At 45.2% G+C, this 23,540-nt stretch overlaps 1 protein-coding gene across 1 annotated transcript in view; it reads left to right on the forward strand.

Annotated features, from left to right (window-relative positions):
* Window positions 1-23,540, forward strand: part of PLXNB2 (plexin B2) — a gene marked incomplete in the record, with an annotated part of 671,705 nt that overhangs the window by 559,915 nt on the left and 88,250 nt on the right. The window contains 2 exon segments of the mRNA XM_044087338.1: window positions 9,353-9,437; window positions 10,019-10,173. Coding sequence (XP_043943273.1) covers window positions 9,353-9,437; window positions 10,019-10,173 — 240 coding nt within the window.

A 23,540-nucleotide genomic window follows, 5' to 3' on the forward strand; every position in this document is an offset into this window, starting at 1 on the left:
AGGGCAAATGGAACCCAAGTCAAATGCACCTGCACATCAATCAAAAAGAAATGTTAGCTGTACAGAATGCTCTGACAGCCTTCAAGGACCACATTCTTCCAGGACAATTAATGGTAAAGATGGGCAACACCATGTTATGTGGTCAATAAACAAGCAGGGGGGTACCCATTCCTACCCCCTCTGCATACTAGCCATGGCTCTGTGGAACACAGCCTTGAGCTACCAAGTGCATCTACAGGCTCAATTCCTGCCAGGAAAACTAAATACACTGGCAGATGAACTAAGCAGAAATCTAATGGACCCACATGAGTGTAAACTGGAACCAAAGATTTTCAGTAGGTTGATAAACAAATGGGGGAGCCCAGATATAGACCTGTTTGCCTCCCCTCAGAACTACCAATTGGACAAATTCTGCACAAGGACTCCCCACAAACAAGCTTGGAAAGTGGATGCTGTGTCCTTCAGCTGGAAAAATCTATCAGTTTATACATTTCCTCCTCTGCCTCTCCTCTCCAAAGTACTACTAAAGATCAAACAGGACAAATTAAGGATGATACTGATTGCGCCAGACTGGTGATGCCAACACTGGTACCCCCTCTTGCGCAGTGTGTCACAGCCAGCCCCATGGCACCTGCCTCAGACTCCTACCCTGCTATCACAGCAGGGGAGCCAGATTCTGCACCCCCAGCTTCAAACCCTGAACCTGGCAGTCTGGCTAATTATCTAATGTCCCCGTTACCACCCCTCAGTAAACAAGTGTTGGATGTCATTTTGGAGGCAAGGACGCCTAGTACTAGAATATCTTATGCTGAAAAATGGAAAAGATTCTGGGCCTGGAACCAAAACCAAGGGATGGCCACAGCAGCACCAAATTTACCTTGGATTCTTCAATACTTAACTAAGATGCTTCACAATGGCCTTTCCTTTTCCTCCACCAAAATTCACGCCTCAGCCATTTCAGCTCATTATAACACAGAACCCTCCCCTCTTTTCTCACCCACTGCTGAAGCTTCTCAGAGGGGGCAAAAATGTAAGACCACCCAGAAGAACCCCAACTCCAGCCTGGGACCTTAACTTTGTATTAGAAAAACTCACCCTGCCTCCTTTTGAGCCAGCTGCAAGTGCAGAGTTCAAACTCCTTTCTTGGAAAACAGCTTTCTTTTTAGCAATCACTTCAGCATGAAGGGTATCTGAATTACAGGCCCTTATGGCAGTGGAGCCTTTCATCAACTTTCATGCAGACAGGGTATCCCTCAGGACCAATCCCTCCTTTATGCCCAAGGTGGTATCCAGTGTGGCCCTTAATCAGTCCATTCATTTGCCAACCTTCTTTTCTAATCCACAGAACAAAGGGGAACGGATACTGCACTCCTTAGATGTGCACAGACAACTTAGATTTTACTTGGACAGGACTAAACCTCAAAGGAAATCTGAACAACTGCTGGTGGCATTTGCTGCAGGGGCAGAGGGGAAGGCTATTTCAAAGCAAAACATTTCTAAATGGATAGGTCATTGCATTCATTTCTGTTATAAGCACCATGAAAAACCTATCCTACAGGGGATTAGACCCCATTCAACCAGGGCTCTGTCTGTCTCTATAGCCTTTCTCATGGGTGTCCCTACCAGAGACATCCTAGAAGCTGCTACTTGGAGTTCTGTACATACCTTCACAAAGCATTACCATTTACCAATTTTCTCTAAATCCAGAGCTGGCTTTGCCACTGCAGTCTTGCAGGGCCTTATAGCTGCTCCTAATGCTATTTAAATTCCTCCTCCCATCCTTAGCTTTGGGAATCTACCCAAATGTAATGACTGCAACAGTGGAACACGAAGAACATAGTACAGTTGTGTACATTTACCATAAATGTAGATGTTAGAGTGTATTCACTGTTGCAGTCCTGGTTACCCTCCCTCCAGCCCCTGATTTATTTTGGCTATACCTCTACGCTCCTTTATGATGCTTAAAAGCTTTGTTGGAGGGTATAACCTTGTGTGTGTGTGTATATATATATATATATATATATATATATATATATAAAATTGCTTCCCATTGGGGGGCACCTGACATCTGGGGCAAGAAAAACTGACATAATGGCATCGGCTGCATGCTTTATACCCCTGACTACCGGACGTCATGGAAGATGAGACAGCAACCAATGCAGGACCCAATACTTTGTTAATCAGGCTGACTGAGAGCTACTGCAAGCAGGTAACCCAAATGTGATGACTGCAACAGTGAATACACTCGAACATCTACATTTATGGTAAGTGTACACAACTGTACTTTTAGTGTTTCACTGTTGCAGTCATCACACTTGGGTTATCTGACAGCAGGTAGCCCACAGTTGGCTCGAATACCAGAGACTTAGTATTTCTGTGTCTGTTGCTGTTGCTCCAGGACTGACGTCAGGTCATCAGGGGTATAAAAATAGGCAGCCGACACCATTACCCCAGTCTTTCTTGCCAAGTAGCCTGAAGCAGAAGCAGTTCACAGAGTGCCGGTTGGCCTCTACCTGAGTTTTCATTTCCGAATTGAAGTTGAAGTCATCTAAAACTAAGTACCCCATTGGGGATCCTTTTTTCTTGCTCTAACCGATGTCAGAAAAAGTTAACAATTGTCTTGTCTGTGGAAAGCAAATACCACACCGAGATTTCCATTCTTACTGCGTCACCTGTTTAGGCTCAGACCACTAAGTACCTCACTGTCAGATTTGTGCTTTGTTCAACTACCCAAACTATTCATCACCGGACCCTTATTGTTGCAAAATTCTTTCGCTCTCGATCTCCGTATTCCAAAATGGCTTTGGTAAGCCATCTGACTACCGATCTTCCAAAAAAATGTAAGGATAAAGACAGAGACAACCCACACAGGTCCTAAACTGCCGACGATGCTTCCGTTAAGCTAGTCACCAGTTCGCCGGTACTCAGGTGCTTTCGCAGCCCTTGATGCCCACTTCGATGGATTTGCAGGCTGCTACTGAGACCCGTTCAGAGTCCAGTATGCTGTGAGACCCTTCTTTGAATATGGAACGTGCGGGTGTCTCTACCTCGGATAGGTCCGGAGCCGCTGTGCAGGCACCGGCTTCTGAAGAAGTTCTTCGCACTACCGATATTCGACACAAACCAACTTCTTTTGCATCTTCAGTTATTTCTAAAACTGATGAGTTTCTAAGGCCAAGAGTACGAGCTACGCCTAAAAGACAGACTACCCAGACTCAAGCACCTGCTTCCTTGCCACAACATCAAATGCTTAAAATGGCAGAAGACCTGATTATGCTGATTAGGGGAAGCCAGCCTTCCCTGCTAAGAGAAAGAGACTTGTCCCCAGCAGCTTTAACAGACCAGGAGTCCGGCAACTTTGAGGTATCTGTTTATGAAGCCATGCCTTTATCTGCTTATGAGGATTCAGATGCAGAGGAATCCATGCCCTCCGCTTCTCCTCCAGAGGATTTTTCTTTTGGTGAAACCCCACATACTTTAAGTGAGGATTTCCACTGGGAATGCCAAGACTATCCTCAGTCCAAAAAGAGACTCAGAGAATGTTTAAATTTGCCACAACATAGACCTTTAGCAGTACCACCAGCTCTAGATGTTGTGGATGATGCCTTTATGGAATCCAGTCTAACTCCTACCCCCTGATCCTAGGAAACCAGACAGGTACTACAGAGTTCCTGACTCACACAAATTTCTTTTCAAAAATACTACTGATGACCCTGAGGTCATCTCCTAGGGGCCTAAAGGTATAAAAGCAACTACAGCTAAGAATCCCACCCCTTCAGACAGGGATTCCAGAGCTTTAGACAGATGGGGTAAAAAGCTGTACACCCCTGCAACTCTTGCCATTGGGGCATTGATTTGCCAGTTTCATATGCTGAAGTACCAGCAACATATTATGGAACCTATTAAGCAAAAATTAGCTACCTTTACAGACAGAAAGTAAATAATTACAACAGCTTATGCATTCTGCTAGCCAAGTCAGCAGATATACTTTGCAATGTGGCTTTGATACCCTAGAAGCATCTTGCAGGGCAGCAGTCACTGGTAATGTACTGAGACGACATGCTTGGCTTAAGGAGCAGACCTTGCCAGACCATGTCATATCAAAATTGCTAGACACTCCCTTGAACAAGGACAATCTGTTTGGCACCAAAGCAGAAAAGGTTCTTAAAAAGATGGAAGAGAAAGCTAAATCTATGCAGACAGTCAACGATTTCTTGCAAGTACAGTCTTCTAGATTCAGTAGGCATTTCCCTTCAAAGCATTGGTCCTTTCCAGCACCCTGTCTCAAACTAGACCCAAACAGACCCCCCCCCCCCAGACTACAGTCTCAGGGTATGCAGAGATCTAAGCAGTGGAGTGCCTCCACTTCAAAGACAGGGTGTGCTAATCCACCCCCTTACGGAAAGAATTCACAGTGACTTCTCAACTCCACTCCTCACCTCTTCCCTACTGCTCGTGCCCCTAAGAGGAAAACTTGCCCACCATGCAAAAAACTGGACCTTCATCACCAAAGACCAATGGGTCCTCAAAATTGTATCCCAGGGGTACAAATTTTACTTCCACTCACTGCCAACCCCAGAGGAGTTCCCAGACCTTCCTCCAAACCAGTGGGCAGAGGCACAAAACTAAGTTCAATCCCTGCTCTCCATAAGGCCAATTCAACCTGTCCCTGCAGAACAGATAGGTCGAGAGTTCTATTCCAGACTTTTCCTGGTACCCAGAAAAGAGGGCACTTGGCACCCAATCCTAGATCTTTCCATTCTAAACACCTTCCTGGTGGTGCCAAAATTCAAAATGCTCACCCTTGAGCAGCTTCTTCCTGGGCTGGTCAAAGAAGCCTATCTACACATCCCTATCAGGGGACTCATGCAGAAAATGCCTATGCTTCAGGGCAGGATCTATACATTATCAGTCTTCTGCACTTCCCTTTGGCTTATCCATTGCTCCCAGAGTATTCACAAAATGGCCTGGCACCAGCCATTACCTACTGCAGACAGAGGAAAATTCAAATTTACCCATACTTGGACGACTGCCTGATTTAGGCAGAAAGTCAAGAAGTGCAGTTGCAGCACCTGACATTTGTAAAAAACCTTCTAACCTCCCTGGAATACACTATCAACGAAAATAAATCAAAACTAGTCCCCAGTCAAAAGATTGCATTCCTGGGAGCAAGTATGGACACAGCATCCCAGATGGCATTCCTCAGTCCAGAAAAACATGCCTGTCTTGACAGGCTACTTCACTCAAATGGCCACCAGAACCCAGCTGTCCACAAGGAAAATCCTGCAGACCCTAGGATTCAATGGCCTCTTGCATCCTTTTAATTCCATATGCCAGACTGCATATGAGGGAACTTCAGTGGTACTTGAAAAGTCTATGGTGCCAACATTCTCAGGACCTGGATTCTGTCATTCCTATCATACCTTGTCTGACAGAGTTTCTTTGGTGGGCAGCAGCATGCAACCACAACAAGGGACTTCCCTTTACTCAACCCCACGCCGCACAGACCCTAAACACAGACGCATCAGACTATGTCTGGGAGGCACACCTGGATGACAAGTGCATTCAGGGCCACTGGAGCCCAAATCTGCACATCAACCAAAAAGAGATGCTAGCTGTTCAGCACGCTCTAACAGCTTTCAGATCCCTACTCTCACCAGGACCCCTGCTAATAAAAACAGACAACACCACAATTTTGTGGTACATCAACAAGCAGGGGGGAACACACTCATACCCATTCTGCAGGCTTGCCATGGCCCTGTGGAACATGGCCTTGGACATATGCAGGTCCATCTACAAGCTCAATTCTTCCAGACAAACAAAACTCACTGGCAGATGACTTAAGCAGTAATATCATAGACCCACACGAGTGGCACTTAGAGCCCAGCACCTTCAGCCTTCTAATCCAGAAATGGGGGATCCCAGAGGTGGACCTCTTTGCCTCATCCTACAATCACCAGCTCAGCAAATTCTGCACCAGGACACCTCACAGCAGGGCCTGGAAAGTGGATGCCCTATCCTTCCAGTGGGAATCTGAATCTATGCGGTCCCCCCTCTGCCTCTTCTCTCCAGAATATAACTCAAGATAAGACAGGAGAGACCAAGGACAATCCTGATATGCCCCAGACTGGCCATGCTAGCATTGGTATCCACTACTGCGCCATCTGTCACCAGTGCCACCCTGGCACCTACCCAAGAGCCCAACCCTCCTCACTCAGCGGGGGCAGATCTTGTATCCGCAACTGTAAACCCTGAATCTTGCAGCCTGGCTTATTCTTTGAATTCTCCCCCAGTGACCAGCCTAAGCAAGTAGGTGCTGGACGTCATTCTTGAAGCCAGAAGACTCACTACAAGGAAATCCTATGCTGCTAAGTGGAAAAGGTATTGTTCCTGGATTCAGTCTAAAGGAGAGGACACAGCACTGCCCTCTGTACCTCTAATCCTGGATTACTTAGCAGATCTACTCCACAGAGGCCCATCCTTCTCCTCCATTAAGATACATGCCTCTGCCATCTCAGCTCTTTACAACACTGAGCCACCTCTGTTCTCTCACCCTCTCATCAAACAGTTCCTGAGAGGAGCAAACTACTTAAGGCCACCAAGGAGAGCTCCCACCCCTGCGTGGGACCTTAACTTTGTACTGGAAAAGCTCATGCTATTCCCCCTTTGAGGCTGCGGTGTCAGCAGAGCTAAAATTCCTCTCTTGGAAAACAGCCTTCCTTCTTGCCATCACTTCAGCTAGAAGAGTGTCTGAGCTACAAGCACTTATGGCTGTGGAACCCTTCGTTACTTTTCATGCTGACAGGGTCTCCCTCAGGACTAACCCTTCCTTTCTGCCCAAAGTGGTGTCCAGTGTGGCTCTCAACCAGTCTATCCATTTGCCAACCTTCTTCTCTAATCCTCAAAATAAAGGGGAAAGGATCCTTAACTCCTTAGACATGCACAGACAGCTGAGATTGTACCTTGATAGGACTAAGACCTTCAGGACATCTGACCAGTTACTAGTCAGTTTTACACCAGGGGCAGAGGGCAAGGCCATTTCAATACAAACAATTTCCAAATGGATAGCACACTGTATCCATTTCCGCTACAAACACCATGGGAATCCAACCCCTCAGGGGGTCAAAACACATTCCACTAGGGCAACTTCTACCTCTACAGCATTCCTCAGCGGTGTCCCTACCAGGGACATTCTGGAAGCTGCTACCTGGAGTTCTGTACACACCTTCACCAAGCATTACCACCTGCCTATCTTTTCCAAATCCAGGGCAGGTTTTGCAATAGCAGTCCTGCAGGGCATACTAGCCAGCACTAACTCTTCTTGACTGCTTCCACCCTTCTTCAGCTTTGGGAATCAACCCGTGTGTGATGACTGCAGCAGTGAAACACGAAGAACATAGTACAGTTGTGTACATTTGTCATAAATGTAGATGTTCGAGTGTATTCACTGTTGCAGTCCTGGTTTCCCTCCCTCCAGCCCCCTTCTCTCACCCTCTCTCCTCTATGTGTATATTACTCTCCTCTTATAGGAGTATTGGTATTTACTTTTTACTGGTGGTGATTTTCCCATCATAGTTTAGCTCCCTATTGGGGGGATCCTGACATTTTGGCCAAGAAAAACTGATGTAATGGTGTTGGCTGCTTGTTTTTATACCCCTGATGACCTGTCATCAGTCCTGGAGTGACAGCAACTGACAAAGAAATACTAAGTCTCTGGTATTTGGGCCGACTGAGGGCTACCTGCGGGCAGATAACCCAAGTGTGATGACTGCAACAGTTAATACACTCGAACATCTACGTTTATGGTAAGTGTACACAACTGTACTTTTTGCCTGGCTGTATGGCACAGAGAGATTGAGTCCTTAATGTGATTCAAGGGAGTGGGGTTTGATTAGTGACCCTGGCTCTGGAGGATAGTTGGAGAAATGGGTAAAAATAAAGGGATAGGGCCCATTTGCATCTCCATGGGGATAGGAAGGGGTGTATGCACTCGGGTGCACTTAGTAGATGTGATTTCTGTTGCAGAGACTGGGGCTCATGGAAGCTTGCATGCTTTGTGGGTAGGGTCAGGCTGCATGAAGGTAATGCCCCTTGCAGAAGTGAAGTGGATAGACTTCATGGTCAGCCACTGATTGCCCCCTCCTCAATGCTAAGGTTAGTGCATGTGGGATTTTAGGACTGCAAAGAAAATCATGAACCACTTTTGATGGCTGCCGTAGAGATTAGCCCATCATAGACCAACCCCCCCCAGTAATGGGTAACAAATGGACAGACTGACTGGGAGGGGGATGCTTACTGGCAGGCAGTGCGGAGCAAAGTGAGCAAAACTAAAAGAAAAAAAAGAGAGGAGTACTAGACTTTACGTTGGTGCCATATGTTCTTGTTCTGAGCTGCTGTGATCTTGGTGGTATTGGAATAATGGTTAAGGCGTTTACCTTGCAGAGACAAGGTGCAGGGTTTAATTCTCCAGTGGGATAATTGGCTAGACTTAAAATGGTCTGCAAGGGCAGTTAGCCTAGAACTGTCCCATTAACCTGTGTTAGAATAATTTAGTAAGGCAGCTGCTTTGGGGGCATGGTAGGATGACTTGATGCCATCTGCAAAAGCTGAGAAAGATCTACTAGTGGTAGTGGTTTCATTTTGGATTTGCAAACATCCTTATTCTGAGCTTCTGACAGCCATGCTTTACTCTCTGAAGAACTGAGCAAAAGTCACACTGCCGGAAAGAAGTATTCAGCATGGATTTCAATTTATACCCAGAACATTCTTTTTTTTTTTTTTGTAAGCTCTCTCTTCATCTCGTTCCACCATGCAGGATACCTTCTGTCTGCATCCCTAAATTACTTGTCAACTCCAAAGTTATTGCACCTTGGATCAAGAATGTTATCACAAGTACAGGAACCCCATTAAATGAATATTCTGTTTAGCCAGGTGTGGATTTGTGTACTATACTGTCTTATTAGTAAGTACTTTTACTGGATGTAAAGGATTAATGGTCGTACAAATTCCAAGTTTCATAGTGTACAGTGGAATCGGCACTGTTTTAAGATTTAAACATTTGAAGACTTTATAGGTTTGAATCTCAGCTCTCCTTGCTTTTGTTTGTAATTCATAACTGTGCTGCCGAAGCTTTCCTTTGGTTTTGAATACTTTACCTTGAACAGTTTCTCAGTGCTACATTTTCTTTGGGAAAGCATGGACTTTTTACTGTTATGGTATAATAACCATACCATTTTTGTTAAGAGTATTAAATACTTGTAAAATGTAATCTCTATATATCTAGAAGGTCCAGGTAAAGTACTGTGTGCACTTGTCAGACTGTGATCTCTACTTCACATTTTCTTCTTCCTAGGTTCAAGACGGTACAACTCTGGTTCTTACAAAAGCAGTACTCACCCAGCAGCAGGAGGACCACCAGCAAGATATTTACAGTGAAAGTAAGGCTGACATATCTTGTCAATTTCATTATTAATAACTTCTTCTTACAATTTGATAATCCCATCCGGTGTCCACATGACATCCTGGTACAAGATGTTCCCTAGGCATTGTTCTATGTTTTTCTTTTCTTTTAACTTCTGCTTGACCAGTGCAGTATGTTCCTCTAGTGTAGAGAGTCTGTTAATCCATTTAAGATCTTGGCAACGTCACAATGTCTTGCTGATAAATGCAAAACACAGATGACTTTGGAGTCTTCAACTGGCAAGCTCCAAGGAGAACAGATGACAACTGAAGCTGCTTTTATATAACAACTTAAAGGAAAGATGGTAGTTAAGACTGGCTTGGAAAGAAAATCAGTTAGGCATTCTTTACAGCAATGGTAAAAACATAAATGTGATATTTCCCTGCCTTACAGTACATACATATGCACTGGCAAGATTTGGGCCAAATTTTGAGTCTCTGGGGAAACTGATCTTGAGAAAAGATTGAAGATGTGGGACTTGGGTTAAAGAAATTTGCAGTTTTTTTATGAAAATTGGTGACAGAATCTCAAGAAATTTTTCATTTTTATGTTTTTCAGAAAATGCACTATTAGAGGATGACAGCAAAACCTGGCATTTAGTCCGGCCTGCAGATGAAGTTGATGAAAGTAAGTCAAAGAGAGGGAGTCTTAAAGAAAAAGAACGGACCAAAGCCATAACTGAAATCTACCTAACAAGACTACTCTCTGTAAAGGTAAATTTATATGTAATACGTTGCAGCATTGTTTGAGAAAATGCTTTTGTGCAGAAATTTGCATTAGTTAATAAAACTTTGAACTGGGTGTCCATAATTGATCCCTAGAGTTGTCAAAATTTGGTGAGCTATTTGGTGGTACTTAATGGCTTAATCTAGTGTGAATATTGTACCATGTACTGTAACATCAACATTTTTCCTATAAGAAAAGGGAACATTATTTTTAATTTGGGTTTACTGAATAGTATGAATTACTGTCAAAAAATGTCAAGTCTGAAACCTAAGTTATAGAACTATACGATTGAAGTTTAAGTCCTGAACTGACCATCACAGCTGAATGACTGTTACAACTGATTAATAAGTTAATTATTTTTTAATCCAGGCACTAGCTCCAGTAGGGAGTATTACCAAGAGAAATAACTTTTATGTGGCACACAACAGGCAAATGGTGAGACTCGGGCCTAGGACTGCAGGGTGAAGCTAAGTGCTCGAGACTATATTTTCTGCAGAAAACCTAGTTTATAGCTTTCTGTTGTAACTGTTTTGTCATAATGTGAAGCATGATGGAGAGAATTTCTGGGTTTATATATCGGGATTAGTATCGTAATTTATGTTTCACACTGCAGTGTGCACATTCCAGTTCTGGTCATAACAGCTGAATTTGGGGGAGAGACCTCTATATGCATAAAACTGTACCAGAGCTGGGAATGTGTCTTTACCTGTTAAAACAACAATATGTAACGGTCTTGTTCTTTTTACTCTAGCTGTTAATAGTTTAGTCACAATCATCTGATTTATTCTATGACAGACATACTCTTTAATGTAAGGGCAAAAATTGCAGAGTAAAGTGGATAGTTTGTGCTGCAACTTGAATAAGAAAGTGAGATGTTACATGGACTTGACCCATGCTCAAACTTAGATGCGTTAGTCAGCAGTATGGATTTATTGCTTTGCGAAAAAGTCCCTTCTTTATTATAAAAAGGTACCTAGTACAGAGGTTATGTGCACTCTTCAAACTCTGCATAAGTGGACATGAGTATCATTCACTGCCTTTTTACGGTTATGTGAATAAAAAAAGCATTGAAACTCCATCTATGATGGCAGATAGCAATTCCTTGACCATGCCAGTTCAGCATAATAATTTCCCTTTGTGCTCTAAATAAACACAAATTAATTCCTTTAAGCCCTGCTGTTTTGACCGATGCTTTCATTTAAGTATTTACAGTGGTGGTGGTGCTGCGGTAGCGTTGTCGCCTCACAGTAAGCCGCTGTCCGGTTCGATTCTCAGCTAGAGCGTCTTCTGTGTGGAGACATGCATGAATGGGTGTACCTTTGTTGAAGGTTGTGCATCAGGCCTGGCAAGCCGGTACGTAAAAATCAACTACCAATCGTTAGCGGACCGGAGTTCCGCTGTGGCGACCCCTAACCGGGAAAAAGCCAAAAGACACAAACAAACATTAAAAGAGTGAAATCCTCCTTCATATCAGTAGAACATGCAGTTTGTAAGAGCTGCTGTAAGCCCTCCATCGATGCACCACATTTTCGGGGCATTATCTAGTGCAGGTGCTGATCTGTTCATCAAACAGCAACCCAACCGACACCCACCTTCATAGTTAAACCAATTCCTACTATTACTACAAAGAGACTCCTCCTTTAACTCGGACCTAGATCCAGTGCAGCTGATAGTCGACCCACTGACCATCAACTCAAACCGAGCTGCAGTGCAGCTGATAGCCTACCCACTCAATATCAACTCAAACTGAACTCCAGTGCAGCTAACAGCCTGCCCACAGAATATCTAAAACTAGCTGCTGATGTCATCACCTACCCTATTAGTATACTCAACGGCTATCCCAAAAAATTTGGAAAAAGGCATTTAGTCTACCCCTCCCTAAAGGCGGCAACTCTACTGATATTTCCAACTGCCATCCTATAGCCATTCTCTCCTCGTCTCCAAGCTCCTTGAGAATTACATTCAGGTGCAACTTCTATACTTTCTTTTTAATAACCAGATATCTCCTACACAGCACAGCTTTAGACCAGGTCATAGTACTATGACTGCCTTGATATTTTTCTTGGACATTGCCAACAAACCCTGAGACTTGGGCAAAATTGTTTCTTTCCTGTTTCTTGACTTTTCAAAGTCTTTTGATGCAGTCTATCACCCAATGCTTCTAAATCAATTCTCAAAAATTGGTGTCTCCTTTGTCTCTCTTAACTGGTTCTCTAGCTACATATCAGACAAACAGGTGGTTAAATGGAAAATCTCCCTCTCATCTTACCTTAATAACCCCACTAGTGTCCCCCAAGACACTATATTAGGACCCCACCTCTTCAGCATGGTTATTAATAGTCTCCAGTCATCATGCATTGAATGTTCTCTAATGCAACACACGACTCGACCATTATCTGCTCTAATTCCATGTCCAGTCTTAATCATATCACTCATCTGGTCTTTACCTCCATAGAGACCTGGCTGAGTAAATTTTACTTGTCACTTAATCCAAATAAAACCAAGCTACTTCTGTTTACCCCAATTAAAACATCCTCCTAGACAAGACCCAGTTTACCATCCTGTCTCAAACCAAAACAATAATATAAGGTGTTTCACTGTTGCAGTCATCACATTTGGGTTATCCCTGCCAGGGTAGCCCTCAGCCGGCCTGAATACCAGAGAATTAGTAATTCTGCATCGGTTGCTGTTGCTTGAGGACTGATGTCAGGTTGACAGTGGTATAAAGGAAGGCAGCCGACACCATTACATCAGTCTTTCTTGCCGTGGAGCCTGAAGCAGAAGCAGTTTGCACGAGTGCCAGTCAGCCACTACCCGAGTTTTGTTTCCGAATTGAAGTTGAAGTCTTTGAAAGCTAAGTACCCCTTTGGGGATCTTTTTTCTTGCACTAACCGATGTAAGAAAAAAGTTAATAATTGTCTCGCCTGTGGAAAGCAAATACCACAGTGGGACTTCCACTCTTACTGCGTCACTTGTCTAGGCCCAGACCACGATGTCCCTCGTTGTCACTTCTGTGTTTTGTTTAACACCAGAACTATTCATAGTCAGGCCCTTATTGTAGCCAGATATTTCCATTTACAGTCTTCTAATTCCAATATAGCTTTGGTAAGCCATCTGACAGCAGATCTACTGAAAAAATGTAAAGATAAAGACAGAGACAGACTGCACAGGACCAAACTTCCGATGACACTTCCGTTAAGCTGGTAGTCAGTCCTCCGGAACTCAGTGAGGTGCTTTCACAGCCCCTGATGCTCGCTTCAGTTAATTTATAGGCCTCTGCTGAGACCCTTTCAGAGTCTGGTATGCTGCAGAACTTTTCTTCGTCTAAGGATCCTGCGGTCATCTCTGCCTTGGATTGGTCCAGAGCCACTGTGCAGGTACCGGCTTCCGAGGATGTCCTTCGCAACACCGAATCATGACACAAACTGACACCTTCTTTCATGGCTACTGTTCTTTCAAAAACAACTGAGTTCCTTAGGCCCAGGGGTCAAACCACCCCTAAGAAACTGATTACCAGTTCTCAGGTGCCTGCTCCCTTGCCTCAGTCTCCAGTGCTTAAAATGGCAGAAGACCTTATCATGCTGATTAGGGGAAACCAAAAGACCTTATCATGCTGATTAGGGGAAACCAAGCCACTCCCTCAGAAAGGAAGGGATCTGTCTCCAGTAGTTTTGTCTGAAGAAACGTCAGATGAATCCGATGCATCTAACTATGAAGACATGCAACCCCTCTCCACATATGAGGATTCTGATGCAGAGAAGTCCATTCCTTCAGCCTCTCCTCCAGAAGATTTTTCCTTTTGGGAAACCCTGCATACTTTAAGGGAACATTTCAAATGGGAGAGTCAAGACTGCCCACAGTCTGAAAAGAGACTCAGAGAGTTCCTGGACCTTCCACAACACAGGCCCCTAGCCATCCCCCCAGTCCTAGTTGTGGTGCATGATGTCTTGCTTGAATCCAGCTCAACTCCAGACGCCATCCCTCCTGCTCTCAGAAAACCCTGCATGGGCAGAATCTAAAGATTTACAGGAGTTAGTGCATTCTGCTGGTCAAGTAACTAAACACACTTTGCACTGTGATTTTGATGCCCTACAAGCTTCTTGCAGGGCAGCAGTCACTGCATCTGCCATTAGAAGACATGCATGGCTTAAGGAACAACCCCTGCCAGACCGTGTCAAATCAAAATTGTTGGATGCACCCTTGCAAAAAGATAACTTATTTGGTACTAAAGCAGAAGAGGTCTTAAAAAGTTGGAAGAAAAAGCAAAATCTATGCAGACTGTTAAGGTTTCTTCTTTGAAGGCATTCCAGCTGAGACGTCAGAGAGTGAAGTGAGTGAATAAAATACTTCTGGATTCTACTGGGTTACTGGTCTTTTGGTTGTTTCTCTATTTTGTTTTAGTTGTGTATTATTACAGGTACACCCCCCCCCCCAGGTTCAACAGGCATTTTCCCTCCAAGTACTGGTCCTTTCCTGCTCCTAGTAAACAGGGCCAGCCTATGCCCCATGGAAACAGACCTCTCAGACAGCAGTCTCAGGGGTTTCAGAGATCTAAGCAAGTGGACTGCCTCCACTTCAAAACCAGGGAGTTCTAAGCCACCCCTTATGGTAAGAACTCACAATGACTCACCCCCTCCCGACTTCACCTCTACCCACCTTCACATACCCCTAGGAGGAAAACTGTCCTTTCACTCGAGCACCTGGGCCACCATTACCAAGGACTAATGGGTTCTGAACATTGTGTCTCAAGGGTACAAATTCTCCTGCCACACCCTTCCAACCCCAAAAGGGTTCCTGGATCTACAAGCAAATCAATGGGCAGATGCTCCAAAGCAAATCCATTCCCTGCTCTCCCTGGGTGGCAGAAAAGCATGTTCCTGCAGCGCAGATAGGCCAAGGCTTCTACTCCAGACTTTTTCTGGTGCCCCATTCTCGATTTTTCCATTCTAAACACCTTCCTGGTGATCCCAAAATTCAAAATGCTCACCCTCCAGCAGTTGCTACCCCTGCTCCCCAAGGACACTTGCCTAGCCACCCTGGCCCTAAGAGAGGCCTACCCCCACATTCACATCGGGTAGTCCTGCAGAAAAAATGTCTCCGCTTCAGGGCAGGATCTCAACACTTCCAGTTCTCTGCGCTTCCCTTTGGCTTATCTACTGCTCCCACAGTTTTCACAAAATGCCTGGCTCTGGCCGTTGTCTTTTGCAGACAAAGAAATATTCAGATTTATACCTACTTAGACGACAGCCTTTTTCAGGCAGACAGCCGGAGAAGCTGCTCAAAGACCTGGCCTTTGTAAAGGACCTACTAATCTCCCTAGGGTACACAATCAATGAAAAGAAATCCAAACAGGTACCCACAAAAAGGATAACCTTCCTGGGAGCAAGTCTGGACACAGGATCCCAGATGGCATGCCTCACACCAGAGAAACAAATTTTCTTATCAGCTTACTTCTCCCAACTACACACCATACTCCAGCTTTCTGCAAGGAAAATCCTGCAAGCCCTGGGGTTCATGGCATCCTGCATACTCCTTATTCCATATTCCAGACTGCATATGAGGAAACTTCAATGGTACCTAAAGAGTCTTTGTCAACACTTACAAGATCTGGAAACTCTTCTACCTATTCCTTGCCTGAGGAAGGAATTTCTTTGGTGGGCAACAGCCTGCTCTCACAAAAAGGGACTGCCCTTCTCCCCACACCCCACCACCCAGACCCTCACCACAGATGCATCAGACTATGCTTGGGATGCACACCTGGACGGCAGGTGCATACAGGGCCAATGGAACCCTCAGCAACTCCCCCTGCACATCAATCAAAAAGAGATGATGACTGTGCAGCAGGCCTTGATAGCTTTCAAACCCCTTTTCTTTCCAGGGGTTCTCCTGATCAAAACGACAACACCACTGTGATGTGGTACATCAACAAGAAGGGAGGGATTCACTCCTACCTGCTGTGCAGGCTGGCCATGACCCTTTGGTTAACAGCCTCTTCCATGCAACTACACCTGTTAGCATGATACCTGCCAGGCTTTCTCAACTCCCTGGCAGACAAATTAAGCAGAAAGCTTTTGGACCCCCCCATGAGTGGCAGCTCAACAGAAACACATTCTTCCTAATAACTCAGAAATGGTGGACCCCGGAGGTTGACCTTTTTGCCTCCCACACCAACCATCAGCTCAGCAAATTCTGCACCAGGGAGCATCACTACACGGCATGGAAAGTGGATGCCCTGCCCTCCTTCACCTGGGTAAACCTCTCGGTCTATGCCTTTCCTCCCCTACCTCTCATTCCCAGGGTACTGCTCAAAATAAGGGAGGAAAAACCAAGGACCATTCTCATAGCACCAGACTGTCCCAGACTGCACTGGTACCTCTTGCTACATAGCCTGTCTCTCCTGCTTCCATAGAATCTTCCTCAGATTCCAAACTACTAACCCAGAGGGAAGGGGAATTTATGCACCCCCAATTGCAGACACTCAGTTTGGCAGCTTGACTTATAGCCTGACACCTGACCAATCTGCCATCCTCAGTAAACAGGTGCTGGGTGTCATCTGAGAGGCCAGACGCCATAGCACCAGAAAGTCTTATGCAGACAAATGGAAAAGGTTCTGCACCTGGATCCAGGCTAAGGGGGCCAGTATGGCACAACCCTCCATCCCTCTCATCAAGGATTACTTCATGACCTACTACACAGTGGTCTCTCTTTCTCCTCTATAAAAATTCATGCCTCTGCTATTTCTGCTCATTTTCCCACTGAGCAGCCACTTTTTCACACCCTCTGATTAAACAGCTCCTCAGAGGGGCTAGCAACTTCAGGCCCCCCCCAGGGCACCAACACCAGCTTGAGACCTTAACTTTGTCTTGGAAAAGCTCACCCTGCCTTGTTTTGAACCAGCTTCTTCTGCAGAGCTTAAATTTCTCTCCTGGAAGACAGCCTTCCTCCTGGCCATCACTTCAGCTGGAATAGTCTCTGAGCTGCAAGGACTCATGGCTGTGGAACCCTTCATTATCTTCCATGCAGACAGGGTATCCCTTAGAACTAATCCATCCTTCATGCCCAAGGTGGTGTCCACCTTCTTTTCTAACACTCAAAACAAGGGGGAAAGGATTCTGCACACTCTAGATGTGCACAGACAGCTCGGATACTATCCGGACCAGACTAAACCCTTCAGAAAGTCTGATCAACTGCTGGTTAGCTTTGCTTCATGCACAGAGGGCAAAGCCATCTCCAAGCAAGCCATTTCTAAATGGATAGCACACTGCACCCATTTCTGCTACAAACAGCATGGCAAGCCTCCCCCCAAGGGGGTCAGGACATGTTCCACCAGCGTAGCCTCCACCTCTGCAGCTTTCCTCAGAGGAGTCCCTACCAAGGACATCCTGGAGGCTGCCATCTGGACATCTGTTCACACCTTTACCAAGCATTACCACCCACCTCTGTTTTCCAAATCCAGGGCAGGGTTTGCCTCTGCAGTCTTTCAGGGTATACTAGCCAGCCCCTAGCTTGCTTAACTGCCTCCACCCATTTCCTCAGCTTTGGGAATCTACCCAAATGTGATGATTGAGACCCTTTCAGAGTCCTGTATGCTACAGAAAACTGCATCGTCTAATGAGCCTTCAGCTGTCTTTGCCTTGGTTGGGTCTGGAGCTGTTACACGGTGTCCAAGGACACCACTCACACTTCAGAATTCACTTCAAGGCCTTCGCCCTCTCTTCTGACTAACATACTGATAGCACTGAGGGATTCTCTTCAGGCCACACTTAGAGCTGCTCCAAAGAAAACAGAAAAAAGTCTCCATTCCAGTACCCCCCCCCCCCTCCTCAAACTAGAATGCTTAAAATGGCGGAGAATCTCATCATTTTCATCCGGGGTAATCAGGCCACACCAACCAAAAAGAGAGGGGAACCTTCTCCAGACATCCAGTCAGATTTAGACTCTGAGTGATCTGACTCCTCTGTTTTTAAAGAGAAAAATCCTCTTACTGCCTATGAAGACTCAGATGCAGAACAATCTATTCCTTCTGCATCACCTCCAGAGGACTTTTCCTTTGGGAAAACCCTCCGCACTCTCAGGGAACACTTCCAATGGGAATCAGTGGATTTCCCTCAATCCAAGAAAAGACTAAGAGAGTTTCTGGACCCACCCCAGCACAGGCCTCTGGCCATCACACCCATCTTGGAGTTGGTAGATGATGTTTAACAAGAATCCAGCCTTACCCCTGACACCCTTCCACCTGCCCCCAGAAAACCTGACAGGTACTACAGGGTACCTGACTGACATTAATTCCTCTATAGAAATCCTATAGCAGATCCAGAGGTGATCACTCAGTGACCTAAGGGAGTTAAGGCTACCTCTGCAAAGAATCCTACTCAGTCAGACAAAGAATCCAGGGCCCTGGACAGATGGGGGAGAAAAGTATATACCTCTGCAACTTTAACTGTAAGTGTTCTCAACTGTCAGTTCCATGTGCTAAAATATCAACAGCAGATTTTGGAACTTTTGAAACAGAATATTTCTGCTTTTCCAGATTTTGCCAAGAATAAAGAGAAAGCAGAATTACTGCACTCTTCATCTCAGATGGTAAAGCACTCCTTGCACTGCGGATTTAACACCCTAGAAGCTTCTAGCAGGGCAGCAGTGACAGGATCTGTTATCAGAAGACATGCATGGCTAAAGAGATAACCTCTCCCTGAACATGTCAAAGCAAAGATTTTCTTCAAGTACATCCTCCTAAGTTCAGCAGAAATTTTCCCTCTAAACACTGGTCCTTTCCTGCACCAAACAGGCAGGCAAAAGGCAAAACCTGTAGGGATAGACTAGGCAGGACTCAAACTCAGGGCTATTAAAGAACAAAACAGTGGCCCCCCGCAAACACTAGAGCAGGGAATTCAAAAGCAACCCTGTATGGAAAAAACTCTCAATGACTACCTTTCCCATCTCTGCCTGCCTCCACCACACCAAAAGCTAGGAAGAAGGCTATCTCTATGCAGAGAAAATTGGAACTCTATAACAAAAGATCACTGGGTCTTAAAACTTATTTCTCAGGGGTACAAATTCAATTTCCAAGTACTGCCACCTCCAAGAGGGTACCCAGACCTACCTCCAAACCAGTAGGCAGAAGCACTAAAACATGTTGTTGTTGTTGGGTCTTTCGGCTTTTCCCAGTTAGGGGTCACCACAGCGGAACTCCGGTCCGCTAATGATTGGCAGTAGATTTTTACTTGCCGAGTTGCCAGCCCTAATGCACAACATTCAACAAAGGTACGCCCATTCACGCATGTCTCCACACAGAAGACGCTCTAGCTGAGAAATTGAACCGGACAACGTCTTACTGTGAGGCGATAACGCTACCGCAGCACCACCACCGCAGTTCAATAGAAGCACTAAAACAAGTGCAAAACCTAATATCCCTAGGGGCATTAGAACCTGTACCTCCAGAACAAGTTGCAAAAGGATTCTATTCCAGACTGTTCCTTGTTCCCTGGAAAGAGGGCACTTGGCATTCCATCCTGGACCTATCCTCTCTCAATACCTTCCTGGTAATCCCAAAATTCTAAATGCTTACCTTAGAACAGCTTCTACCAATGCTGCCAAATAAGCTTGGATGGTCACCTTAGACCTAAAGGATGCTTACCTGCACATCCCAATAAGGGAATCATGCAGACAATTCCTGCGCTTCAGATCAGGATCACTACACTTTCAGTTCTTTGCTTTGCCCTTTGGCTTATCTACTGCTCCCAGGGTGTTCACCAAATGTTTAGCCCCTGCCATTGCCTTTTGCAGGCAAAACAATGTACTGATTTACACTTATGGACAACTGTCTCATCCAGGCAGACTGTAAGGACCTGCTCCTGCAGCACCTCTCATTTGTAAAACCCTACTCACCTCTCTGGAGTTCACTATCAACAAAAGAAAATCAAAACAGACACCTACCAGGAAAATCATATTTCTGGGAGCCTTACTGGAGACACAACAGCAAATGGCCTTTCTGTCTCCAAAAAAACAAAGTTTCCTACCAAAATACTTCAGTACTCTGGCATCCCAAAACTCAGCTTTCTGCCAGAAAGTTCCTACAAGTTCTAGGGTACATGGCCTCATGCATCCTCCTGGTACCTCTGGCTAGACTACACATGAGAAAAATTCAGTGGTGCCTAAAGAACCTGTGGTGTCAACACTCACAACCTCTGGACTCCTCCCTGCCTGTGATCCATTGTATAAGATCCGAGTTCCTCTGGTGGGCCCAGGCCTGTGCTTTGAACAAGGGACTTCCATTCACCCTCCGTCCATCAGACCAGACCATAACTACAGATGTTTCAGACATAGGCTGGGGCACCCACCTAGAAGGCAGATGCGCACATCAACCAAAAGGAAATGATAGCAGTGCAAAACTCTCTGGCACCCTTCAACCCCCACCTCTACACCACAGTCATGTGGTACATCAGCAGACAGGAAGGGACTCAATCTTACCCCCTGTGCAGACTAGCCATGAACCTGTGGCTAGCAGCCTTATCCATGGGACTACATCTTATAGCCCAATACCTACTGGGCATCAGCAACACCCTGGCAGGCCACCTAAGCAGAAACCTGCTGGACCCACATGAATGGCAAATCCACAGCAACATTTTTCTGCAAATTACCCAGACATGGGGGACCCCAAAGGTGGACTTCTTTGCCTTCATTTAAATCACCAAGTACAGAAATTCTGCACCAGGGAGCACCATCACCTGGTGGAAGATCGATGCCCTGACCTTCCCTTGGAATACCCTCTTTGTGTATGCAGTCCCACCTCTACCTCTCATTCCAGAAGTACTAATCAACATAAGGGGGGAGGAAGAACCAAGAGCAGTACTCATTGCCCCAGATTGGCCCAGACAGCATTGGTACCCACTGCTGCACAGCCTGTCTCACCAGACCCCCTGGCAGCTACCTCTGATGCCTCACCTGCTGTTCCAGGGGGGGGGGGGGGACAATGCTGCACCCAGACCTTCAGACACTCAAGCTCTCAGCATGGTTTATTCTGCCAAAACCAACAAGGAATCTATGATAAGCAAGCAAGTCCTTGACATCATCAGAGAAGCCAAAAGGCCCAGCACCAGAAAATCTTATGCTGGAAAATGGAAAAGATTCTGCTCCTGGAGCCAGTCCAAGGGGGCAGACATACATCTGCCCTCCATTCCTCTTACTGTAGATTATCTTGTTGGACTTCTTAATAAGGGTCTCTCCTTCTCCCCCATAAAGATCCATGCCTCTGCCATCTTGGCACACTGTGATACAGAACAGCCATTGTTCTCCCACCCTCTAATCAAACAATTCCTTAGAGGAGCCTCTAATATCAGGCCTCCCAGAAGAAAGCCCACCCTAGCCGGGGACCTGAACTATGTTTTAGAAAAGCTTACTCTGCCTCCCTTCAAGCCTGCAGCATCCTCGGTACTAAAGTGCCTCTCTTGGAAGACTGCCTTTCTCCTGGCTTTTACTTTAGCCAGGAGAGTGTCAGATCTTCGTGCTTTAATGGTCATTGAGTCATTTATCATCTTCCATGCAGACAGGGTCTCCCTGAGAACCAGTCCCTCCTTCATGCCAAAGGTGGTTTCGGATGTTACCCTCAACCAGGCCATCCACTTGCCCACCTTCTTCCCTAACCCTCAGAACAAGTGGGAAAGGATGCTGCATTCTTTAAGAACAGCCTGGGCATTTATTATGGGAACAAGTGTTTTGGCATATTGGCAAACTAGACGGGCTTAATACCCGTGCTTGAAACATATGTATGTATGTATGTATTGATGGATAGACTCATACAAATAAAGAAGAATACTCTCTAAGGTAAGCTTCACTATATTCCAGACTGAATCTGAGAATTTTACTGTTCCCTAGTTAAGTTACTTACTACCACAAGGCAGGAAGGTGTGGGTGAGGATCTTTCTAGTCAGGCTTCCCACACAGAATACTCTATACTCTGAGATTTCTCTGTAATATCTAAAATATAATTTCCAAGAGGGTTGACCTAATGATGTTATCTGGTCACCTGACTCTAGGTTCTTACAGTATTCCCCTTTGAAGCTGAGACAGGAATTTAGCACAGATGGTCACAATGCATATCCAAATGTTTATGGCAGTGCCTGGGGCCTCCCCTTTTTACATTGACCTAATGAACAAAGGCTCTTTCTCAGACCCAGCTGTTCAGCACTGTGGAGTGCCCTTAATGGTTTAACACCTGTTTTACTTTTCCCTTCAATGTTCCTAAAGTTAACCTTTGCTGTCCCACTGCCCTGTATTAAAATGTGTACATTTAATTCAGTTGCAATAATACATGTACATTTATTTTTATTTCAGCAGGGTGCACTGGTGATGCATTTTAACACAAGCAAATTTCTCAAATATATTTTCAGCACAAGCATCTGTAGAAATCAGTTTGATGTACAAATGACATACAGTTCTAATACATTTATAACGCAATCATCTTGCATAAATCAGTTTGATATTCACAGGATATATTCTTAACAAAACTCCAGCTGGTTATGCTGTCAATTGCCTATATCGTCACAGTGATGAACATGTTAGCCAAGGGGGGGTAGACTTTCCTTTTGGCATAGATAATAGTTCCTAGATCTGTCTGCCATGTCTATTCCCTACGTCCCTGCAATACCTGCTTGAGCTCTTTGGTGCGCCTGTTAACAGTTTCAGTCTCATTTGCGTTTGTCATTATCTTTCACTGATTTTGCTTTCAAATGTTTCCTGAAAGGCACACAGCACACATCAGACTATCCCAGAAGACCTATTCCTCCTCACTAGAACCTGAACTTTGTAAATGAGAATGAAATGTTTCTCCTTATAAACAACAACAGGGCATGTGTTTAAAAAAGAAATTAGAAGATGAGTCAGTGGTTGTAGATGACTGTAGCCAACTTTTAATGACAATTGAAGAAGCAAGTGTAGAATAACTTGAGCTTTTCTTCCAAGACCTAAAATGGGATGATTTCAGAACAAATTCTTCTTATTCTTTCGGCTGCTCCCGTTAGGGGTCGCCACAGCAGATCAACTCTTTCCATTTCCTCCTGTCCCCTGCATCTTGCTCTGTCACACCAACCACCTGCATATCCTCTCTCACCACATCCATAAACCTTATCTTAGGCTTTCCTCTCTTCCTGTTACCTGGCAGCTTTATCCTTAGCATCTTTTTCCCAATATACTCTGCATCCCTCCTCAGCACATGTCCAAACCAACGTAATCTTGCCTCTCTGGCTTTGTCTCCAAACCTTCCAACCTGGGCTTACCCTCTAATATACTTATTCCTAATCCTGTCCATCCTCGTCACACCCAGTGCAAATCTTAACATCTTCAACTCTGCCACGTC

This window comes from Protopterus annectens, chromosome 11.part0 (assembly GCF_019279795.1).
Source record: "Protopterus annectens isolate FY-2018-M chromosome 11.part0, PAN1.0, whole genome shotgun sequence".
Classification (NCBI taxonomy): domain Eukaryota; kingdom Metazoa; phylum Chordata; order Ceratodontiformes; family Protopteridae; genus Protopterus; species Protopterus annectens.